The 21,893-nt window shown below is 34.5% G+C and overlaps 1 protein-coding gene across 1 annotated transcript in view; it reads left to right on the top strand.

Moving 5' to 3' along the window:
• LOC150099664 (U2 small nuclear ribonucleoprotein A'-like) overlaps positions 1 to 21,893 on the top strand; it is a 146,915-nt gene that overhangs the window by 102,467 nt on the left and 22,555 nt on the right. The window contains exons 6-7 of the mRNA XM_090403676.1: positions 1,176 to 1,331; positions 20,157 to 20,265. Of these exons, the coding sequence (XP_090259802.1) occupies positions 1,176 to 1,331; positions 20,157 to 20,265 (265 nt within the window). The remainder of the gene's footprint in view (positions 1 to 1,175; positions 1,332 to 20,156; positions 20,266 to 21,893) is intronic.

The raw sequence follows: 21,893 nt of genomic DNA, 5'->3' as shown, positions 1-21,893 counted from the left end.
ATGAATCTTTGGACTCCTTGGAGGTGTGACATAATAATAACAATAATAATTGAACGTGTTTCTGGTATGAATATTGTTTAAAAAAAATATTTAAAATTCTTTGTTAGAAAATGGAATTAACTAATTCAGAATTTTATATTGTCGGTTATAAATAGTTTATCTGCTAAAGACTAAAAATGGCAGGTACTATGCAGATGAAACTGAATAATGATTGTTAGTGCATTTATTAGGAGGCACATAGCTGCAATCTGCCTTAACTGTCTTTAACATGCTTTTAGAGCTTCCTTTATGATTACATTGAAGCCTCTTATTAAGCGAAGACATGTTGCTTGGTGAGGTTGGCTCTGTTATACAAAGTTCTCCATGATCTGAGTTTGAATTTTCCTTTTTTCCAGTACCAAACCTGTCATTTTGTAGATTCCTGTTTTGTCTCAGTAACACTGAATTATGTCTCTTTGTTACACTTAGAATACTTTGAAGTCAGTCTTCCCTCTACTCTGCACATGTGTGCACCACACTGTAGTGAACACACACCTAGTAACCACATGCACAAACTTTATGCTTTCAGAATTTCTAATTTACAGTCGATAATTTTTGAACATACAATAAAAATGAATTATGTGATAAAAGTCATGCTTGTCACTTATTTTATTTTGTAATTTCTCTCTCTACTCCAATATTGCTCTAATTCATTCCAGCTTATTACACTCTAATTAGTTGTTTCTAGACTGTACTATGTGAGCAAACTGATGCTGATTCAGCAAGTTGCAGAGGCATAAATTTGTTTAGTGTATACTGTCTAGACAGTACAGTCACTTGAGCTCATGCAAATGGCAATGGATTTTTGTAGTTACTTGGATTTAAGCAAGTTAATTCAGTGCTCAGAATTTTACAGGTTACAGCCAGACAAAAAATGGGCAACATTAATATGAGAAATATTACGTGACTTTGAGTCCGAGACTGGAAACTTGTGAACAAAATATTTTTCATGAGTATATGGTCTGGTCATAGATTAGAGAGAACATTGTTTAAGTGTTTGACTATTTAAGTACTTGAAAAAATCTGAGTGTCACAGTTTAGAACAGAATAGAATCATGGATTAAAAAAAAAGTTTGTTTTTAGATCTGTACATATATGATATCTCAGTAATAATAAATGAGGCTTATTTTGTTTAGGAAAGAGAAGAAGCAGCCCAGTTATTTAAAGGAAAGAAAGGGAAACAACTTGAAAAGGAAATAGGGAAAAGGTCAAAAACGTTTGTTCCAGGAGGTAGTATACCTACTGGAGACAAACATTCTGGACCATCACCTACTGATGTGGAAGCAATAAAGGTAAGACTTGAAAATACAGTAAATTACATATAACACCTGGTTGCTTCAAAAGTAGTGCTTGATAATTGAGCTCCTTAATGTTTAGTATATTTTATATATTGATTTACAGCATTTATAACTCCACATTTGAGCATTTCTTGTTGAATATCATCTATTCCAACTACCTCTTCGCATTTGATGGTTTATGATGAATTTTCTCCCCATTGAGATTCATTTGGTTTTGTTAGAGCTGCTGCTGAATTCCAAAAAAAAAAAAAAAAAAGTTTGTATTTAATGTGGTGGGTGTGCAAAGCAAGTCTGCTAGTCGTGACTAACCATAATTTTTGCAGCAGATATATCATGTTCTTCAAGACATTGTTGGAGATCTTCCTTTTTTTTTTTTTTTTTTTTTTTTCATATGAAATATTACAAGAACAACTGAAATATATAATATATTCTCCTTATTGCACTTCTTGAATATTTTCTGCCAGTGTTCTATAACTTCTTATTTCATTGAGCAGTCTTTCAGAGTAATTACTTCAGACATCTAGAATATCTATGTTCACTTTTCATCTCACCTTTGTCATTACTAATTCCTTTTGACAGTATCCTTTCTTTCATTTCTAAGTTTCCTTCAACAGTCTCTAAACCATTTTGCCATCTTCCTGATATCATCAAATTTCTGACATGTATCCTCAAGGGGAACACAGGATATGATAGCACTACATGAAAAACTTACATCATTACTAACTTCCTATCTACAATTTTCCTCAATCAATTTGTCTTCTAGGGCACTTTTTTACTGTATCAATCCACCTACCTACATCTTGGTCTCCTGGGCCTTTTTCCTGCCAGCCTGGCAGAGAGCACTTATTTTGCTAATCTTTCCTCTCCCATTCTATTTAAGTGACTGTACCACCTGAGATTAGCTCTGTTAACACATTCCTGGATGCTAACAATGTCAAGTTCTTTCCTAATATCCTTGTTTTTAATATGATATTGTCACTGGTGCCATCTGTTTCTCAGGATGCATATCTGTGGTCTCTAGTCTTTGTTTTGTTAGAGCTGCTGCTGATTTCCAAACAACAACAAAAAAAGTTTGTATTTACTGTGGTGGGTGTGCAAAGCAAGTCTACTAGTCGTGACTAACCATAATTTTGTGTTTTATTTCTAACCCAGCTCTCAGATCCATTTGTTAAAAATTGTTAAAAAAAAGTTAAAATTGGTTTGAATATATTTAACATCAAATCATCTTCATGTACTTCCTTCAATTCTAACAGCTAATTCAGTGTTTTAACTAATTTCTCTCTTATTCCATATAAATTTATTCAGTTGACTTCCTACCATACTAACTTTGTTGATTCTGTTTCTTTTCATATTTAATTTACCATCTTCACTAAAAATTATGCCTAGATAGATGAAATGTTTTACTTGTTCTGTATGTTCTCCATTCACAATGCAGCTGATATTTTTAATGCTCGTGCTTATTTTCATTATCTTTGCCTTGTTATTGCTGACCTTCATACCAAATCTATTACAGCTGCTATTCAATTTAGTCAGAGAATCTTTCAGACTTGTACCAGATTTATTTAAAAGTATAATGCCATCTGCATAAAGTAAAGTTCTGAGATTAACATCTCCAATTTTGATATCAGGTTTAATTCTACTTTCCTTTATAATGGGATCCATATAGATAATGAATAACAGGATACTGTACATCCTTGTTTGACACCAGATTTAACATCAAACCATCTTCCTGTACTTCCTTCAGTTCTAACTGCTGACTTACAACTCAAATAAAGACTAAGTATTGCATGATATAATGCCCCATTGACACCATATAACTCTATCATTTTGAATAGCTTTTCTCTTGGCACCTTGATATATTCCCATGCTTTCTCGACTATTTGTCGTAAAGTCAAAATCTGATCCTAACAGCCTCTATTTAGCCCGAATATAGCTTGTTCTTCACTAAGCTTCCCTTCTACAAGCTTAGTGAAGAACAAGCTATATTCGGGCTAAATAGAGGCTGTTCTCAACCATTTCCCAAGTATACTTGCATAAATCTTACCAGGAACACTTAGTAGAGAAATATCTCTGTAATTCTCATATTCAGTTTTATTTCTCTTTTTATAATGGTACTATTAGAGCTCTTCTCCAATTCATCTGGAATTCTTCCCTCTGTCCAGGTCTACTGAACTTTGCAGTGCAGCCACTGTAAAACTTTTATACCTCCATACTTGAAAATTTCTTGTTGAATATCATCCACTCCAGCTGCCTTTCCACATTTTAGGCTTTTGGTGGCTTTTTCCAACTGAAATATGGATATGCATTCCTGATTGCTTGCTTGCTGGGTGTTTTTTTACCACTGTGCTGTCACTTTTTCTCCAGTTTTCATGTCACCTTTATCATCTCTAATTCCTTTTAGAGCACTCTTTCTTTCCTCCATTTATGAACTTTTTCACCAGCTCTAGAATATTTTGCCACCTCCCTGATATTTATTTTCCATGTTCTTACCAAAGTCTTTCCATGACTCTTATTTAGCTAGTTTTACACAATGTTTAGCTTTCTTACATTTGTCTCTATAGTCTCTAAGAGCACATGCTGACTTATTCACCAATTTATTTTGGAAGATTGTGTTAGTAATAACCAGTCCATGTCCTAGTAAAAATTCAACAGGTATTTGCCATTATTATTAAATTGCTCTTTTCTCAAAATTTTCTCAAAATAATTTTGTATGTCTGACAATCATTTCCTACTCTGCTATTTAGATCCCAACGAGGACCGATTTTTCCTTTTTCATTGTGTCAGTTGCTTTCTCTAAAGCCTCAAAAAATTCCTCCACTTCTACCCTAGTAGAACTTTCTGTGAGACCATAGGCACAATTAATTCTTGTTGTCCAGTTTCTCCATTCTGATATTTGCTCACATCACTCTACTTGATATTGCCTGTCATTCAAAAAGATTAGCCTCATATTTAGTGTTGAATACTATAGACTTCTTTATTTCCTTGATTGTCATTGCCTGAATATAACATTTCATATTTATTGCTCAGAAAGATCTCACCAGTTTGTATTTTTTTGCTTCAGTCACACCTATTATGTCGATCTGGTATTTATCCATTTCCTCAGCTAGCTCCATTTCTTTGCCATTCAGGCTTCTTATATCGATAGTACTGATCTTGAAGTCTGATGTTGAGTTGGAGTGTGTTTCAGGATTTGTTCAAGTAGCTGACTTTTCGCTGTTTACCCTGGTTCCCTGGCAAAAACAATGGATGGCCTTGTTTAACTGGACGACACCCCAGCTGGCATGAAGTACCATCATTTTACATTGTGGTTTAAGCCAATAAGAAAATAATTTGAATTGGCAGCTCATCCTCATTCATTCAGTATCCAGGTACCTTACAGCAGTGTTTCTCAAAGTGTGGTATGCATACCCCGGTGGGGCTAAAGGTCGTTAGGGGGTACATGGCAATTTTCAGCTATGCGTAATTAAAGGAGTCATAATATTTTTCAAGAAACAGTGCAATTAGAGACAACTCAGATAAAACAGCACTAACTAATCAATCACATCTCCTCTTCAACAGAAACTGCTGTGTAGACCAAGCAAAACCATATGTTGCTGGTGGAACATATGGTTTTGCTTGACACCACACCTGTCATTAACGTGTTAAAACTAAGAAATATATAGTGAATGTGTTTCAGATATTATGGAATTCGGTCTAAGGGAATTAGCATTTCAACTCAACTGTTTAAATGCTAATTTGTCTTTGGTTTGCATGATCTTTTGTTCATATCGCACCAATCATATGCAGTTCTTCGTTGCTCTATGTATCACTCAAGTCTTGTAAATTACTGGTAATTTTTGCTTGAAATAATGGGAAAGAAGATGACGCTATTTGGGTGGATGACTTTGACGATGACACAAATAAACTGTTCTCAATGCAAAAAGTTGTGATAGCGAGTACTATTTAGTGCGACTTACCAAGAAGCTTCTTGGTAAGTCGCACCATTTTCATTTTTTTTTCCTTCTGAAAACTTTAGTTTCTGAAAATTCCTGCACGTATCTCGCAACATGATTTTTTAGTTTTAATTTTGGGAAAAAAGTTAGTTATATTCAAGTAAATACAGTATTTTTTTTTTTTTTTTTTAGCTTTCAAATTCTTACGTATGGCTCATTGGTTAAAGATTGGATTTATAAAACCCCCAAAAGAGAGCAATATAGCAAATACAAGTATCTGTAAGGAACAAGAAAACATTGATATTGCATCTGGATCAAATGAAATTGATGAATGTCGTCTGACATCTCTAGAGAACCAAAATTTAAAAATAAATCATATTTTTTGTTTACATGAACATATAAATTCAAATAAAATTGATATTTAATTTTAATATTTTAATATTAAAATATTTTAAATTAATTTATTAATTTTAATTGATTTATTTTTAATGAATGAATGAATTTGTTTTTAATTAATTAATTAGAGGGTACTTGGTAATAATGAATTTAAGAAGGGGTACGTGGATATCTGAAGTTTGAGAAACACTGCCTTACAGGGTGCATCACGAGAAAGTAAGGATTGGATATTAGGTCAGAAGCCCTGGTCAATTCTCTGCATTCCTTTAAAGACTATGGAGGTCTCTTTTCAGTTACTACAGCTTTGACTCTTAAGAACCCCACCTTCCTAATGGTTATCTTCTATATTCTTACCAGTCTTCCCGTGACTTTTAGCTGCTTTTACATATTGGCTTGCTTTTTTTTACATTTTTCTCTGCATTCTTTCAGAGCACATTCTAATTTACTTACTCTTTTCTGTGACTGCTTCTTTAACTTTCTGACCTCTGTGTTCTGATTTTTCCATCCATGCAAACAACTTCACTACATTCTTTCCTGGCTGAATCACTTCACTTTTTCTTCAGTTTTCCACCGAGTCTCCAAGATTTGATTCTTATTCCATGAATCCTCTAATACCTTTTATTCCCCTATAGGATGTAGATGAGGCTGTTTCAGCTCTAACTTTTGGGGACTGGGGAGGGGAGCAGTTCAGTCGCCACTGGTAGCCAGAGATTGCTGGTCCAAGACTAATTACACATGACATCAGTGAAGTGGCTGACAAGTGCTGCCATTTCTTGGTACACAATCCTAATATTATATATTTAATGTCTGAAATAGTGTGGATTCTGTGGTTGATTTTCTTGAGTTTACAGGATGAATAACACTCCTGAGGAAGAAGATGAGAGATGAATGAAAAGTGAAAGAGGTGGTTGAGTTCATTTAACATTTATTTGCTGGGAGAAAATAAATCCGCTTGCCCATGCCAGAGGTCGTTTAACTCCGGAACCAGTCAAAAAAAGGTTTAGAAAAAGTTCCTTTAGTCACTGACTAGAATTGGACTTAGGATTCTCTTTCTTCAGGCTACCTAGTGCTGTGATTAAATTAACTATAGTTACTGTCATGATAATCTTTGTAATTTAACTGAGACAGTATATGGATAAATTATTTTTAAGACTAAAGAAGGAAGCTTGAATGACTATAAAAGAATGAGACAGAAATGAATTAAAAATAAACTAAAATTCATGGAGAAATAATGAAAAACATCAGGAAAGGATGAATAATGTGGAGAAATAATTTAAAACCAAACAAAAATGGTTTTGTTTATGATGAATAAACAAAATATCTCAAATGGTGTATGAGCTGTTTTGTGACACGATGTCTTCAGAATTACAAAGGATGCTCTCCTGGGGGAAGATGAGAGATAATGAACAGTAAAAAAGGTGATGGTGTTCATTTAAATGGCTACATCAAATTCCTAGTCATTTTTTATTGGCCTGAAAATTGGATGTGATTTTAATATTGTGTATCCAATAATAGATTTTTATTATTTTGGTTTCATTTTTATTTATTTACTGTCGCTTATTACTTGGGATTAGTCATATTATTCCTGAAAGTGCTCTTGCAGGCAGGACCATAAGTAATCTAATGGTTGAGCCTGTATAGATGATATTACAATCTGGTTGGCAAGGAATCTGTATATTATGTTGTATTCAAATATTTCTTTGCATGTATGGATTTTGGTGGGCTTCAGAAAAGTAGCCAGCTTGCGATTAGTAGTAAAAGCTAATTTGTGGTCTGCATGTTTAAAAATATAGTTAAAAGCTTTATATATTGAAATTAGGGTAGTTTATGATTTTACACGAAGGAAAATTTTCTTTGCTTGAATGAAATGATTAACTGAATTCTGGTTGTTAAGTTCATATAAATTATCAATTTTGTTGAATATTCTTTGGTTTTTGAAAATCTTGTATTTTTAATTTCATTATTAAGATATCTGTTGTTGGTTGAGAATTTATATGCATTGATATAGTTTTAAATTCACATACCTGTTTCACAACTGTGAAAGATAGACTGATTTTTTTTTTATGGCGTATGGATAGTAGTAGGAGTTGAAGTGCAGGTAGTTCCTGATGTTTGTAGGTTTATGGAATATTTTTGTTTCTATATGGTTGTTGGGTCTGATATTAAAGTTAAATTTAGGAAGTTTATAGATTTGTTATATTCTGATTCTGTGGTAAAATTTAAGTCTATTACTGAAATTGTTGAATGAGGTTTATAGGATGTTTATGCATGTTGAATCTTCAATACATATATTAATAATGGAACATGTATAGACCACAGTAATAACTTTAATTAAATGAAGGTACAAATATTTCGTACTGAAAGTAACAGTACATCCTCAGTGTAGAACAAACAGTTAAAGGAATGGAATACAAAGTACAGAACAGTCAGTGAATCACCAAATAATTTGTTGCTGCGTGCCAGAAGATTAATTACTAAAATATTATTAAATAATTCTTTAAAGATAGTTATTTCATTGATGGTTGCATAAAATAAGAGTCTCCCAAACTTTTTGGGGGGAGAGAGAGAGAGTCATTTCGATTTAAATTCAGCCGATGTAAGAGGGCTTCGCAACTTTCTTTAAAAAGGCATTCATATTTAAACCTACATGCGGAGAAGACAAACTTTATCCCACTGTATATTATGATTAGTGTCAATGCTATGTTGTACTAGACCAGACTTATAAGGTTTCATGTATTTGATATAATATTGATGTTCCTTCATTCTTTGTTCCACAGAATGGTCTGTTTGTCCAAAATATGATAAATTGCATTCACATGGTATCTTTATTTAATTAAAGTTATTACTGTGGTCTATATGTGTTCCATTATTAACCACCTTACCGGCCATTATTGATCAAATACACATCCTCGTATGCTTCATATCCATCATATATTTCAATGTAATATCAATGGTATTACAATGGGGTGCTTAAGGGTCAAAGCTGTATAACTGAGAGGAGACCTCCACATAGCCTTTAAAGGAATGCAGAGAACCAACCAGGGCTTCTGAGCTAATGTCCAATCCTCACCTTCTCCTGGTGCACCCTGTTGGGTATCTACTTGGATACTGAACGGACGAGGATGGGCTGGCAATTTGGGATTTAGCCGACCAAATTGTATTCTTATTGGTTAAACCAAAATATAGAATGATGGTACAACATGACAAAATTTCATGCCGGCTGGGGCGTCGCTCGGTTAAACAAGGCCCCCGTTGTTTTCGCCAGGGAACCAGGGTGAACAGCGAAAAGTCAGCTACTGGAACAAATCTGAAAATAAACCCCAACTCAACATCACCAGAGTTAAAGATCGGTACAATCAACGTAAGAAGCCTGAATGGCAAAGAAATGGAGCTAGCTGAGGAATTAGATAAGTACCAGATCGACATAATAGGGGTGACTGAAACAAAAAAGACCAAAACTGGTGAGATCTTTCTGAGCAATAAATACAAAATGTTATATTCAGGCAATGAAAATCAAGGAAAAGAAGGAGTAGCCATAGTATTCAACACAAAATACGAGGCTAATCTTCTTGAGTGGCAGTCAGTCTCAAGTAGAGTAATGTGGGCAAATATGAGAATGGGGAACTGGACAATGAGACTTATTTGTGCCTATGGTCCCACAGAAGGTTCTACTAAGGTAGAAGTGGAGGAATATTTTGAGGCTTTAGAAAAAGCAACTGACACAATGAAAAATGAAAAGTTGGTCCTTGTTGGGGATCTAAATAGCAGAGTAGGAAATGATTGTGAGACATACAAAAATATTTTGGGAAAATTTGGAGAAAAGAGCAAAGCTAATAATAATGGCAAATATCTGTTGGATTTCTGCTCAGGACATGGACTGGTTATTACTAACACCATGTTCCAACATAAAAATGTGCACAAATTCACATGGAGAGAAGAGGCTAGGAATAAGAAAAGTCTCATTGACTATGTTATTGTTGATAGTGATGTTTTCTCCCTGGTGCAGGACACCAGAGTGTACAGGGGATTTGAAATTGGAAGTGATCACTATTTAGTCTTGAGCAGGATAAAATTGAATTTCATATTGAAAAGAATAACATGTAAGAAAGTTTTAAAGCGAATAAAAGTTGAGCAACTCTCAGATGTGAGCTGTAGACTAAAATACACAAAGATTATTGAAGGAAAAATGAAAGAGTTTGAGAACAGGAATCAAACCTTCGCGATTCAGTGGCAAACTCTGAAGAAAACATTGATTGATTCTGCCAGAGAGGCATGTGGTGAGGTTGTTTGTAAGGATAAAAAAATCAGAACTCCTTGGTGGACAGGAGGTTAAAGAGGCAGTGAAGGAAAAGAAGAAAGCATACCAAAAGTTCCTGTCAAATAAGTCAGCTTGTGCTCTTAGAGAATATAGAGACAAATGCAAGAATGCTAAACACTCAGTAAAACTAGCTAAACAAAAGTCATGGGAGGGCTTTGGCAAGAATATAGAAAATAAATATCAAGAAGGTGGCAAAATATTCTGGAGGTTGTTGAAGAAGCTTAAGAATGGAGGAAAGAGTGCTATAAAAGGAATTAGAGATGAAAAAGGTGACATGAAAACAGGAGAAAAAGATATCCTTGAAGTATGGAGTAATTACTTTGAAAAACTGCTAAATGAAACAAGCAGTGATAACAGCACAGTGGTAAAAAACACTGACCAGGCATGCAGTCAGGAATACATATCCATACTTGAAGTAGAAGAAGCCATCAAAGGCTTGAAATGTGGAAAGGCAGCAGGAGTAGATGATATTCGACCAGAAATGCTGAAGTATGGTGGTATAAGAGTCTTACAGTGGCTGCACTGCATAGTTCAGAAAGCCTGGACAGAGGGACGAATTCCTGATGATTGGAGTAGAGCTCTCATAGTACCCATATATAAAAAGGGAAATAAAACTGCATGTGAGAATTACAGAGGTATTTCCCTACTTAGTGTTCCTGGCAAGATCTATGCAAGTATACTTGAGAAACGGTTGAGAAGAATTGTGGAAGAAAAGCTTGGTGAAGAACAAGCTGGATTCAGGCCAAATAGAGGCTGTCAGGATCAGATCTTCACTTTACGACAAATAGTCGAGAAATCATGGGAATATAACAAAGATCTGTATTTAAGTTTTGTCGATCTGGAAAAGGCATATGACAAGGTTCCAAGAGAGAAGCTATTCAATACGCTGCAGTTATATGGTGTCAATGGGACATTATATCAAGCAATACTTAGTCTTTATTTGAGTTGTAAGTCAGCAGTTCGAATTGAAGGAAGTACAGGAAGATGATTTAATGTTAAATCTGGTGTGAGACAAGGATGTACATTATCCCCTCTGTTATTCATTATCTATATGGATCACATTATGAAGGAATGTGGTATTAAACCTGATATCAAAATTGGAGATGTTAATGTCAGCTCTTTGCTTTATGCGGATGATGTTATACTTCTAAATAAATCCGCTACAAGTCTGCAAGATTCTCTGACTAAATTGAATAGCTGTTGTAATAGATATGGTATGAAGGTCAGCAATAAAAAGACAAAGACAATGAAAATAGGCAGAATCATTGAAAATGTCAACTGTGTTGCGAATGGAGAACCTGTGGAACAAGTAAAACATTTCAGCTATTTAGGCACGATTTTTACTGAAGATGGTAAATTAAATATAGAAATAGACAACAGAATCAGCAAAGCTGGTATGGTGGGAAGTCAATTGAATAAATTCATATGGAATAAGAGAGAAATTAGTCGGAACACTAAATTAGCTGTATACAAGACAGTGTTCAAACCAGTTTTAACTTATGGATCTGAGAGCTGGGTCAGAAGTAAAACACTTGACCAAAGACTAGAGACTGCAGATATGAGAGTCCTGAGAAAGATTATAGGCATGAACAGATGGCATCAATGGCAGTATCATATTAAAAACGAGGATATTAGGAAAGAACTTGACATTGTCAGCATCCAGGAATGCGTTAGCAGAGCTAATCTCAGGTGATATGGTCACTTGAACAGAATGGGCGAGGAGAGATTAGCAAAACAAGTGTTCTCTGCCAGGTTGGCAGGAAAATGACCCAGAGGAAGACCAAGATATAGGTGGATTGATACGGTACTAAGTGCTTTACACGATAAAAATATAAGATCTGATAATATTGGAGTGTTAACAAGTAACAGACTGATTTGGAGGAAAATTGTAGATAGGAAATTAATGATGTAATTTTTTTCATGTAGTACTATCATATACTGTACACCCCTTGAGGGTACATGGTAGGAATTTGATGATGATGGTATTATAATTTTAATATGCACTTCGCATCCATGATAAACTGGACGTGTATATATAAGTCTTGGCCGCTAGTGTGGTTAATTTATTATGCCACAGGTACCTCTAAAGATTAGTCCAATACATATAACATTGTCCACATATCTACTATGAAAACTAATGCCAGCGATGGGTTTAGTATGCTGGATTCCAGATGCCCTATAGTTCAGCCAATCAGTCACTGATGTTTTTCCTTTGGGAGCCCAAAGGTTTGAATATATTGGGTTGTTGCAAATGAAATGGCCGTTGAATGACTGTCAGGTTTCTACTGGTTGCTGAAGAAAGCAAGTGCTGAGGTATATGCAAATTTTTTATGTCATGTGACAGTGTCACACGTTGGTGATGCAATTGTAGTATTTGTTTCGTTCAACGAGCATTAAACATTGAATACTACCGACATCAAGTCAATCATGGAACCCACTTAATTAAGGTTGCTATACCTTTACGAGTTCAAATTGGGAAATTCTGTAGTGGCTGCAGTAAAAAAACATCAATAAAGCATTCAATGGAGGAACAACTAATGAGAGATCCACTCGCTGTTGGTTCGCAAAATTTCGCTCAGGAGATTTGAGGCTACAAAATGAACCCCTTGGCCATTGTCCTTCCTCCATTGATTCGAATGAATTAAAGGATTTAATCCAATCAGATCCATGACAAACTGTACGAGAGATCATCCAGATGCTAAATGTACACTTCTCAACTGTTTCACAGCACTTGGCAATAATAGGAAAAGTAAGGAAGCTTGACAAGTGGGTGCCTCATGAACTCACTGTTGAAAACAAAGCACGGCATTTGGAAGTGTGTTCTTCTCTCTTAAGAAGTAAAGAAGAAAGGTTCCTGCAATGAATTGTGACTGTGAATGAGAAGCGAATATTCTACGACAATCGTACATGTTCGTCGCAGTGGTTGGGAGTGAAAGATGCTCCACGAAGGACTTCAAAGGCACCTCTGCATCCAATGAAGATGTTTACTGCATGGTGGTCTTCTGCTGGTGTTATTCACTAATCATTCCTTCCACAAGGTAACGATAAATTCAGTATTGTACAGATATGTGGCAAATGCATGACAAATTGTGCCTTAAGCAACCAGCACTTGTGAATAGACATGGAGTCCTATTTCTTCAGGATAACACTTGACCACATACGACAGTGTCAACCATATAGCAAATCAACAATATGGTATACAAAATTGTGCCTCATTCTCCATACTCTCCTGACATTTTCCTAACAGGTTACCGTTTTTTCCGGCACTTGAGCCAATTTTTGTCCAAGAAATGCTTTGCCAATGACGCATCACTTTATCGAGCAGTGAAGGACTTCATGACTTCTAGAGACACTGGTTTTTACAAATGTGATATAAATGACATTGCCACACGTTGGCAACACTGCATTGATGCTGCGAGAGATTGTTTTGATTAAACAGGTATTCTTCTTCTTTTTATTCTCTTCTTTTTCAGTCGTCCTTAAAATAGGCCATTTCATTTGCAACAACCCAATAAATGTCATTAAATTTGAAAAAGTTTGCAGAAACTGTTAATTTAATAATGATTAATATCATTAGGGGTTAATTTAGTGTGTGAGTCTTAAAGGAGGACCTTCTAAAAGCAGTGTGTGAATGATATTCCAATGTCTTAGGGACATTAACATTGGTGTACAGAGCTGCCATGATGTTAGAATGCCATTTTAAGAATAAGTTTGATGTATGGTGGAAAAGATCATGGTGGTTTTGATCATAGTTTTTTGTGGCTGATAGGGATTATAGTAATGTTGCTATGTATTTTGATAGAGGTGATGTGGAGGTATCTTTGTATGAAATTATTAGACATATATCTTTGTATGAAATTATTAGATGTATAGGATAACATTTTTTATGGATTTTCAAACCATTGGGCTCCTGATGGGCCAAAATATCAAGTTTATCAAGATAGTAGAATTATGAAGTATTGCAGTTTCACTCTAAATATAATTTCAAGGTATTCTAGATATTTCTGGAAAATTTTTCATGTTACTCCTCTAAATAAATATTATTTATTTATTCTGGCTATTTTGCCAATTTTTGTTTAGGAGTACCCCTTTTATGATGTCATTGGCTTTACTCAATTTTTAGGGCATTACTGATGTTTTAAAGATATAGATACATGAATATAAGAAAGGAATTTTGGACATACCTTTGTAGGATGTTCCTGATTGTGTTTATATTGATTGGCATCTGGTGTATGTCAATAAACGTTTATATTACTGCTGAAGTATGACTGAAAGGAGGGGGGGGTGGAAATGTGGAGATAGATAGATGTGGGAGAATTGCGGGTAAGACAAAAGGTATCTGAATTTAAAATCCAGATTTCAAGGATGGACTGTGAATTCTTTGGGAAGAAGGTGAAAGATGGAAATTTTTGGGGAAAGGCAAAGGATAGAATATGATGAAACAAGATTAGGGATGGGAGTAACGGGATGAGAGCTGTTTCGACTGTGTGTTGTCTTCAATGCATATGGGAAAAGTGGAGGCTCCACTTTCTGTGGTGATTCTGATACAGTGGAGAGAGAGTGCAAAGGAAAGTGTTCAAAACGATATCAGGATTGCGAAGTACAGATTATGAAGACAGATTGAGAATTTGTAAGCTGCAGATACTATCAAACAGGAGAAAGAGGGGGTGATGTGATTGAGACTTACAAATTTCTGAAAGGGTCATACAGGATTTCAGTTGATGGAATTTTTCATATTCTGAAGAGTGGAGAAAGAATGTGAGGTCATCCATGGAAGTTGAGAATGAATGATGTCAAGAAAGGGGTTAGGGCTAGATTTTGCTCTCATAGAGTAATGCATGATTGGAGTGAATTGCTGTTGGATGTTGTGCAGGCTGTGTGAATGAATTCAAGAATAAGTATGATAGCTAGTGCGTGTAGTATGGCTTCCCTCGATGAGTCCCTGAGTCCCTAGAGGTCTTTCTTAATAATAATAATAATTATACAAATTTTGGTTGTAAAATTTTTGCTGTAGTAACAGCAAAACAACCAAAACTTAATACCACTCCATATGATAGGAAAGCTATTCGGAACTTGAGGAAGAACAAAGAAATAATAATAACTAAAGCGGACAAGGGGAATGTCACCAACATCCTAAATTCAAAAGACTATTTCAAGAAGATAAACGACTTACTATCAGACAGTTCCATGTACAAAATCCTCAACAAAGATCCTACCATGAAGAACCATAATGAGACAAGCTACCTGATCTGTAACATGAACACTTGGCCTGAAGAACTAAAAAGAAAGCTTAAATCCTCACATCCCATTACTCCTAGACTGTATGGAGCTCCTAAAGTGCATAAGGAAGAAGTGCCACTTCGTCTGATTGTAGATGGCAGGTCCTCCCCCACTTACCTATTGGCTAAGCACCTGGCTAACTTACTTAAGGGAAAAATCAGACAAACAGAGTCCTACATAAAAAATTCTCAACAATTTGTTGACAAACTTAAAAATTTGAAGATAACACAAACAGACATAATGGCCAGTCTAGACGTAGTATCCTTATTCACGAATGTACCAGTAGAAGTCACGAACATTATCAAAGATCTCTTTCCTGCTGATATTACAAGATGTTCAAGTACTGCTTACAATCAAATTTCTTCAAAGTTAACAAAAAGGTATCCCAACAATTAGAAAGCCTAGCCATGGGCAGCCCTCTGTCACCACCATGTGCAGACCTTTTCATGGAGAAATTTGAAAATGAAATATTCACCAACATTACTGCTAAACCTTCAATATGGTGTGGAGATATGTGGATGATATCTTCATCATATGGCAGAACAACATGGAAAACCTACATATGTTTGTCAACAGAATCAACTCACTCCACAATAAAATCAAATTTACTCTAGAAGTAGAAAACAACAAAAAACTACACTTCTTGGACCCACTAGTTAAAAATCAAGATAACAATTCCAAACTGTCCATTTACAAAAAAAAACCTACGGACACTGGACGATATCTACATTACTCTTCAAACCATCATAGGTCACACATAAACAGAGTATCATCCACATGTTGAGAAATCGGGCCAGAAACTTTATCTCCGACGATGAAGAAGTTCAGACAGAACTGTCCCAAATCACTATAACACTATCGCAAAATGGTTATCCTCGAAACATTAACAAATTTCTATACAAAGATAACCAACAAGAAAGAACAATCTCCCAGCAAATTTCAACAGCAGTCATCCCCTTTATGGATTCAATTTCCACCAAAATTGCGAGATTGTTAAAAGCCCATAACATCAGGATTGTATTTAAATCAACTACTAGCATCAGACAGGTTCTAAGATTTCCTAAGGACAGTGTTCCATTTTATAAATATCCAGGTGTGTATAATATTCCATGCACGTGCAGTCTTTCCTACATTGGACAAACTTCGAGAAACCTGGAAATAAGACAAAGAACATGTTGGCAATGTAAATCACAACAGAACAATCACCTCCGGTCTAGCACATTACTTTTCAACTTCGAACCACAGTGGGATAACAGTCTATGCCCTATAGTTGATGATTACAGACATCGATTATTCAAAGAAGTGGCAGTAGTGCTACGTACAGGCAGCAACTAAACAGAAATCAAGGGCCATACTGAATGATACTTTGAAAAATCTAATTAATTCCCTCAGTTCAACAGAACTACAGTACGCAAATAATCATATTATGCGTTTGCATGTAACATGTGTTCATGATACTTAGTAGAAAGTTGCAATTCATACAGGCATGTCAGGCGAACGTGTTACCTTAGCTACCTAACAGGTACTAACGTTTTTTGTATTCTTAAACCTTTTTTTGCATTTATCAATTTTTTTGTACTGTGCAAGCCTTGAAAAAGCTAGTCAGTTACTAGCGAAACTGGTAGGCAATATTGTACGAACACACGTACGAATTAAAAATCTATGGTCAGTTTATCTATAAGTCTTATATTTTTTAATAATAATAATTTTAAAACTATACACTTAATACTAAACTCAGTTTATTTCCCTGTAAGTAAAAACAATACTAATTAATAATCATAATTTCAAATCAATTCAGCCAACTGTTTTTACATATAAAATAAAATTTGCATCCAAATTGTATAGCAAACTTTACCGCTTGAGCCTTCAGCATCAGACTGCCTATTGAGAATCCAGCATGTTGTCCAGTAAACAATTGAAGCAATGTTTCATCAATGTTTGTAAGCTTGCACGTTCTACATTTTTTTTTGTATGTCAGTTATGTTGTTTACCAGTATCAATATGTAAGCACATTTTATTCTTGAAGGATGTCGATACTGTTGAAGAGGATAAAAGCAAACTTTTTACACATGTCAACATTTTTGCACAATGTTCTGTCTCACAAATAATTTCAACTTTTTCACAAACTGAGAAACACTTTCTTTCATTAGACATGTTTCTGATGGAAGGGATTGTTGACAGTTGACTGATTTTAGAGTGTCATTGCAGTGTCTGAGTAAAGCGAGGGATTAGGGCCAGATGCTGGACACTGGACAGGCAGGTAGTGTGTGTGTGTGTGGGGGGGGGGTGATGGTCCCTTAGGATAAGATTAGGTTTTAAACTGACTTATAATCCGATGCTGGTGGTCATAAAAGCCAATTCACCCCATCCATTTTTGTCTATTTCAAGAATTGAGTATTCCAAGAACTACCCAAGCATTTAAGAATGTTTGTATAGTTAGCAAAATTTTTACAGGATATCCATGTGGTATGCTTGTTATACTATATGTGTATATGTGTATGATTCTCTTTTTTTGTTTCAGTCACCCCTATTATGTCGATCTGGTATTTATCTAATTCCTCAGCTAGTTCCATTTCTTTGCCATTCAGGCTTCTTATGTTGATAGTACTGATCTTTAACTCTGGTGATGTTGAGTTGGGGTGTTTTTCAAATTTGTTGCAGTAGCCGACTTTTCACTGTTCGCCCTGGTTCCCTGGCGAAAACAACGGGGGCCTTGTTTAACCGGGCGCAACGCCCCAGCCGGCATGAAATTTTGTCATTTTGTACCATCATAAATATTGGTGGAAACTAAATATTGGAATCATTAAATCTGCTTTATTTCCTTCCTTGTGCTGTCTTCATTCCATTAAACCATCACACAAGCTTTCTAGAGCACACTTTCCTAAAATAAGTTTGCATCGTTCAATCCTCTTAACGCAAAGTAATGTTCAAATAATTTCAGTTGCGTAACTTTCTGTGCAGCAGTATTTAAATATGTTTTCTGTTTCTGTTTGCTATCATAATTTTTAAATATTGCATAAATGGTGCCTTAAAGTTTTAGACGATAAAATAACAATTTCACATTTATACTTTCACTAACAGTATTTTAGTTATGTGTATTAAGTTATACACTAAGAGTGAATTTCTAAGTTAAAAAGAATGTGGCATTAATTTTTATACATTCTTTTCTTTTCTGTTTGTCTTGATACCTGGTCTTCAAAGGTATTAATTTATTATGTTCTAGATAAATAAAATACTTATTAGGATGATTATTTGTAAAATAAATTATTTAATCAAAAGAAATAAATGTGCTTAAGATGTGGAAAGAACATTAAAGTTTAGAAACCATTGCATTAGCTAGTTTGAATAATGAATGTCATCATCAGTGTTGTCAGTTCTTACTATAACAAACTCATTTTGTCATGGCAGATAGTATGCTATAGTGAAATTCATTTGCATAACATTATACCTGTGAGGCACTTGTTTGGTCTTTTTCAGTCAACTGTATTGTTTTTGACTGATTTCAGGTGTGCATTTGTAAAATTCATAAACACTTATTTAGATTTGTTTTTATGCATTCAGGTACAAATTATTCCAAGATTCGTTGATGACTAGATGAATTTTATTTTATTTGGAATTCTGAAAATTTGTTCAGCCAATCTTTTGTTTCGCTGAAAGCATTTGTAGGGATGCAAAGAAGAAAAGAGTTGAAATTATATGTATTTGTTATGTGACTGGCTTGAATGATGTCCACATAGCACACACTTTTGTTTTGATTGAATCATTTTTGTTGACAAAGTTTTGGATAATAAATTGATAGTAATGATTTCACAATGGCTGGATATAACTTAATACTGTTTGGTATTTACTATATATATGAACATTTGAGTCATTTCAGTTTTGATATTATCAGATCATTTGTAGGGACAAAATTAGGCAACAAAAATTTCTACAATACATAAACCTAAAAATGGATTGATTTTTCATAAACATGCTGTAATATTTGACACACTTTCTCTCTCTCATTGATTCTGTAGAACTTTTTGAATAGCTTAAATTGCCACAGATATGATAGTTCTTGTGAAAATAATAGAAACATTAATAATGGAAACTTCAGCTATGAACAGTTTCAATTCTGTATCATTTACGAACAATAAGAGTCTGCTTAACAAGGCATATATTTAGTCTCATGCATATGATAAATATACGCAATAATTTTCAGTGTTATGTTCAAGACTGACTTGAGGAATGATTATACCATTCTCTGCTATAATTGGACTCTTCTATACTAGCAAAATGGTAACGATTCTTCTATGACTGGATAGGATGTTAATGAAATTTGTTACCTAGTTTTCATTTGTTAGGCAAAATAGAAATACATAAAAATGATATTTTTTCTTATTATGTATACCACAACACACAAGCAGCTATTCTACTTTTTTGCATTGAAAGATTAATGCTATGATTAACTAATTCATTAAGATGCTCTGATTAAGTGAATTTGTTGCATGTTAGTCAACAAGAGCAGAACAAAATTTGTTACAAATAAAAAAAAGACATTTTCTATATATATATTTTTTTTTAATATAACTTTCAACCACAAAAGGTTTATTTGTAAACCTGTAGTACATTTGTACTATTGATTTTATTTTATTTTTGTATTTTTATTCATTTTTTATCTAGTCTGGAAATCCTTCTTTAGAGACCAAACATGGAACTTTTTTTATTTAAGGCCACTTCAGGCCTCCAATAAGCAGGGGTGTGGTTTAACACCAGAAAATGAATTTCATCTCCGACTTAAAGAATTACTTAGAACTACTGTCATGTTATATAGGTATATGATCTCTTATTAATGAAAAGGTATAATATATGCATTGCTTCTTATGATAACTCAGAATATTTCATCATTTACAGACTGCTATTTCTAAAGCATCTACGTTGGATGAGGTTGAAAGGCTAAATCATATGCTAAAAGCAGGACAGATTCCTGGAAAAGATACGTCAAAAAGTAGAGGAGCATCAGGTGAGTTATATAAAATTTCATGTACTTTTTCTTTTTTTCTTCAAGTCAGGGATTTTACAGGATGAAGAATTATTCTGTTGGAATATGAATGCTGCATCAAATTGACATGCATGAGCTAAGGATTCATTTTTCAGAAACTCCACTTTAGAAACTAGACATAGTACTTTTTCGATCCATTTCAGACCTCGAGTAAGTGAGATAGTGGCTTGCACTGCCTGTGCACTAAAATTGATCACCCAGCAACTATGTAGGACTCATTCCTAACTACAAGTAATTTACCATAATACCAGTTTCAGATTTTGTTGTTGGAACAGTAGATTGCAGGTAAATAGTCTTTAGTCAATCATGCTCCAAATGCATATTAAAACCAGGATTTAAAAATCAAGGGATGAAAATATCTAGCTTAGATTGTAAATTTACCCACCAGAATAATACCAAACAATCCTTGTCACTCTGTACGTTGTTTTCTCAGCAGAAGGATTTTTGAGATAGAATAAAACAGGTTTGGAGCATTCTCTCTTGAAGTACCTTTCCTGCTGCGATTAGTGAGCTTTGCATAAATTTATTACTGTACTAGTGCCCAGATGTTTTCTCTCCTGATCTAAACACTGGTTATGAGCAAGTTACTGAAATAAAATGAGATCTTCACTGGAGTATCACATTGGTAATACACTGGTGGGTTTATTCTAAAAGAAACTGAACAGGCTAGGGATCGTGGCATTTGATAAGAAGTTGAAATTCAGAGGCCATATAGCAAAGAATGCAAATATAACACAGAGGATAATAACAGTACTCAATTGAACACAAATATCTAAGGATAAGGAAGTAATTTTGCTTCATAAGGTATGAAGCAAAATTATACTACCTTGTCTGAACTTTGTGAACTTTATGCTATAGCATACCGGTAGATGAATTTTTTTCATTTTATAGAAAATTGGGAGAAGATGAGAAGGCATCCTTGGAAGTTCAGAATGAATGCTATCAAGAAAAGGGTGAGATCTAGATTTTTATCCTATAGAGAGTGATGCCTGATTGGAATGACTTTGAGATGATTAGTGCAAGTAATGTGAATGAATTCGAGAAAAGATATGACATCTGGTGTAGGTAATGTAGCTTTTCTCAGTGAGTTCCTGGCTTCCTTGGAGGTCTTTTGTAATAATAAGTTATTGGATTTGAAGACTTAGATTTCATATTCCACTCTAAATCTCATCCTTTATTCAAATCTGTCATAAAATGCATGATACTATATTGTGAATTAGCCCAAAATTTTATAATATTCCTATACACGAGAGTTCAGCTTTAGTGTACCATAGAGAGGCAAAAAAAAAGGTTGAAGAGAATGAAGAAATTTTATATTGGATTTGAAGACTTGTTGGTTGTTTTAAGAGAGAAGAATGTTCCAAAAGATAGCAGTAAAAGGAATGAATGCAGAGGAAATATTTGTACTGTGAATCTGGAGTGTACAGGAACTTGATAGTTGCTGATGTTTAACAGATTTAGAGCAGAGTGTATGGAGTTGGGGATTATCAATGTTATTTCTGAACAGTGATTGTGGAAATATTTGTAGAAGGTGCAAGTAACAAGAACTGAACATCTCTGCTGAAAGTGAATGGGTGAAAGATGAATCA

Source organism: Typopeltis vanoorti, chromosome 14 (genome assembly GCF_054136105.1).
Source record: "Typopeltis vanoorti isolate ZY-2024b chromosome 14, IOZ_Tvanoo_1.0, whole genome shotgun sequence".
Lineage (NCBI taxonomy): Eukaryota > Metazoa > Arthropoda > Arachnida > Uropygi > Thelyphonidae > Typopeltis > Typopeltis vanoorti.
Note: the sequence above shows the minus strand (reverse complement) of the source record. Positions and strands in the feature narration are given on the sequence as shown.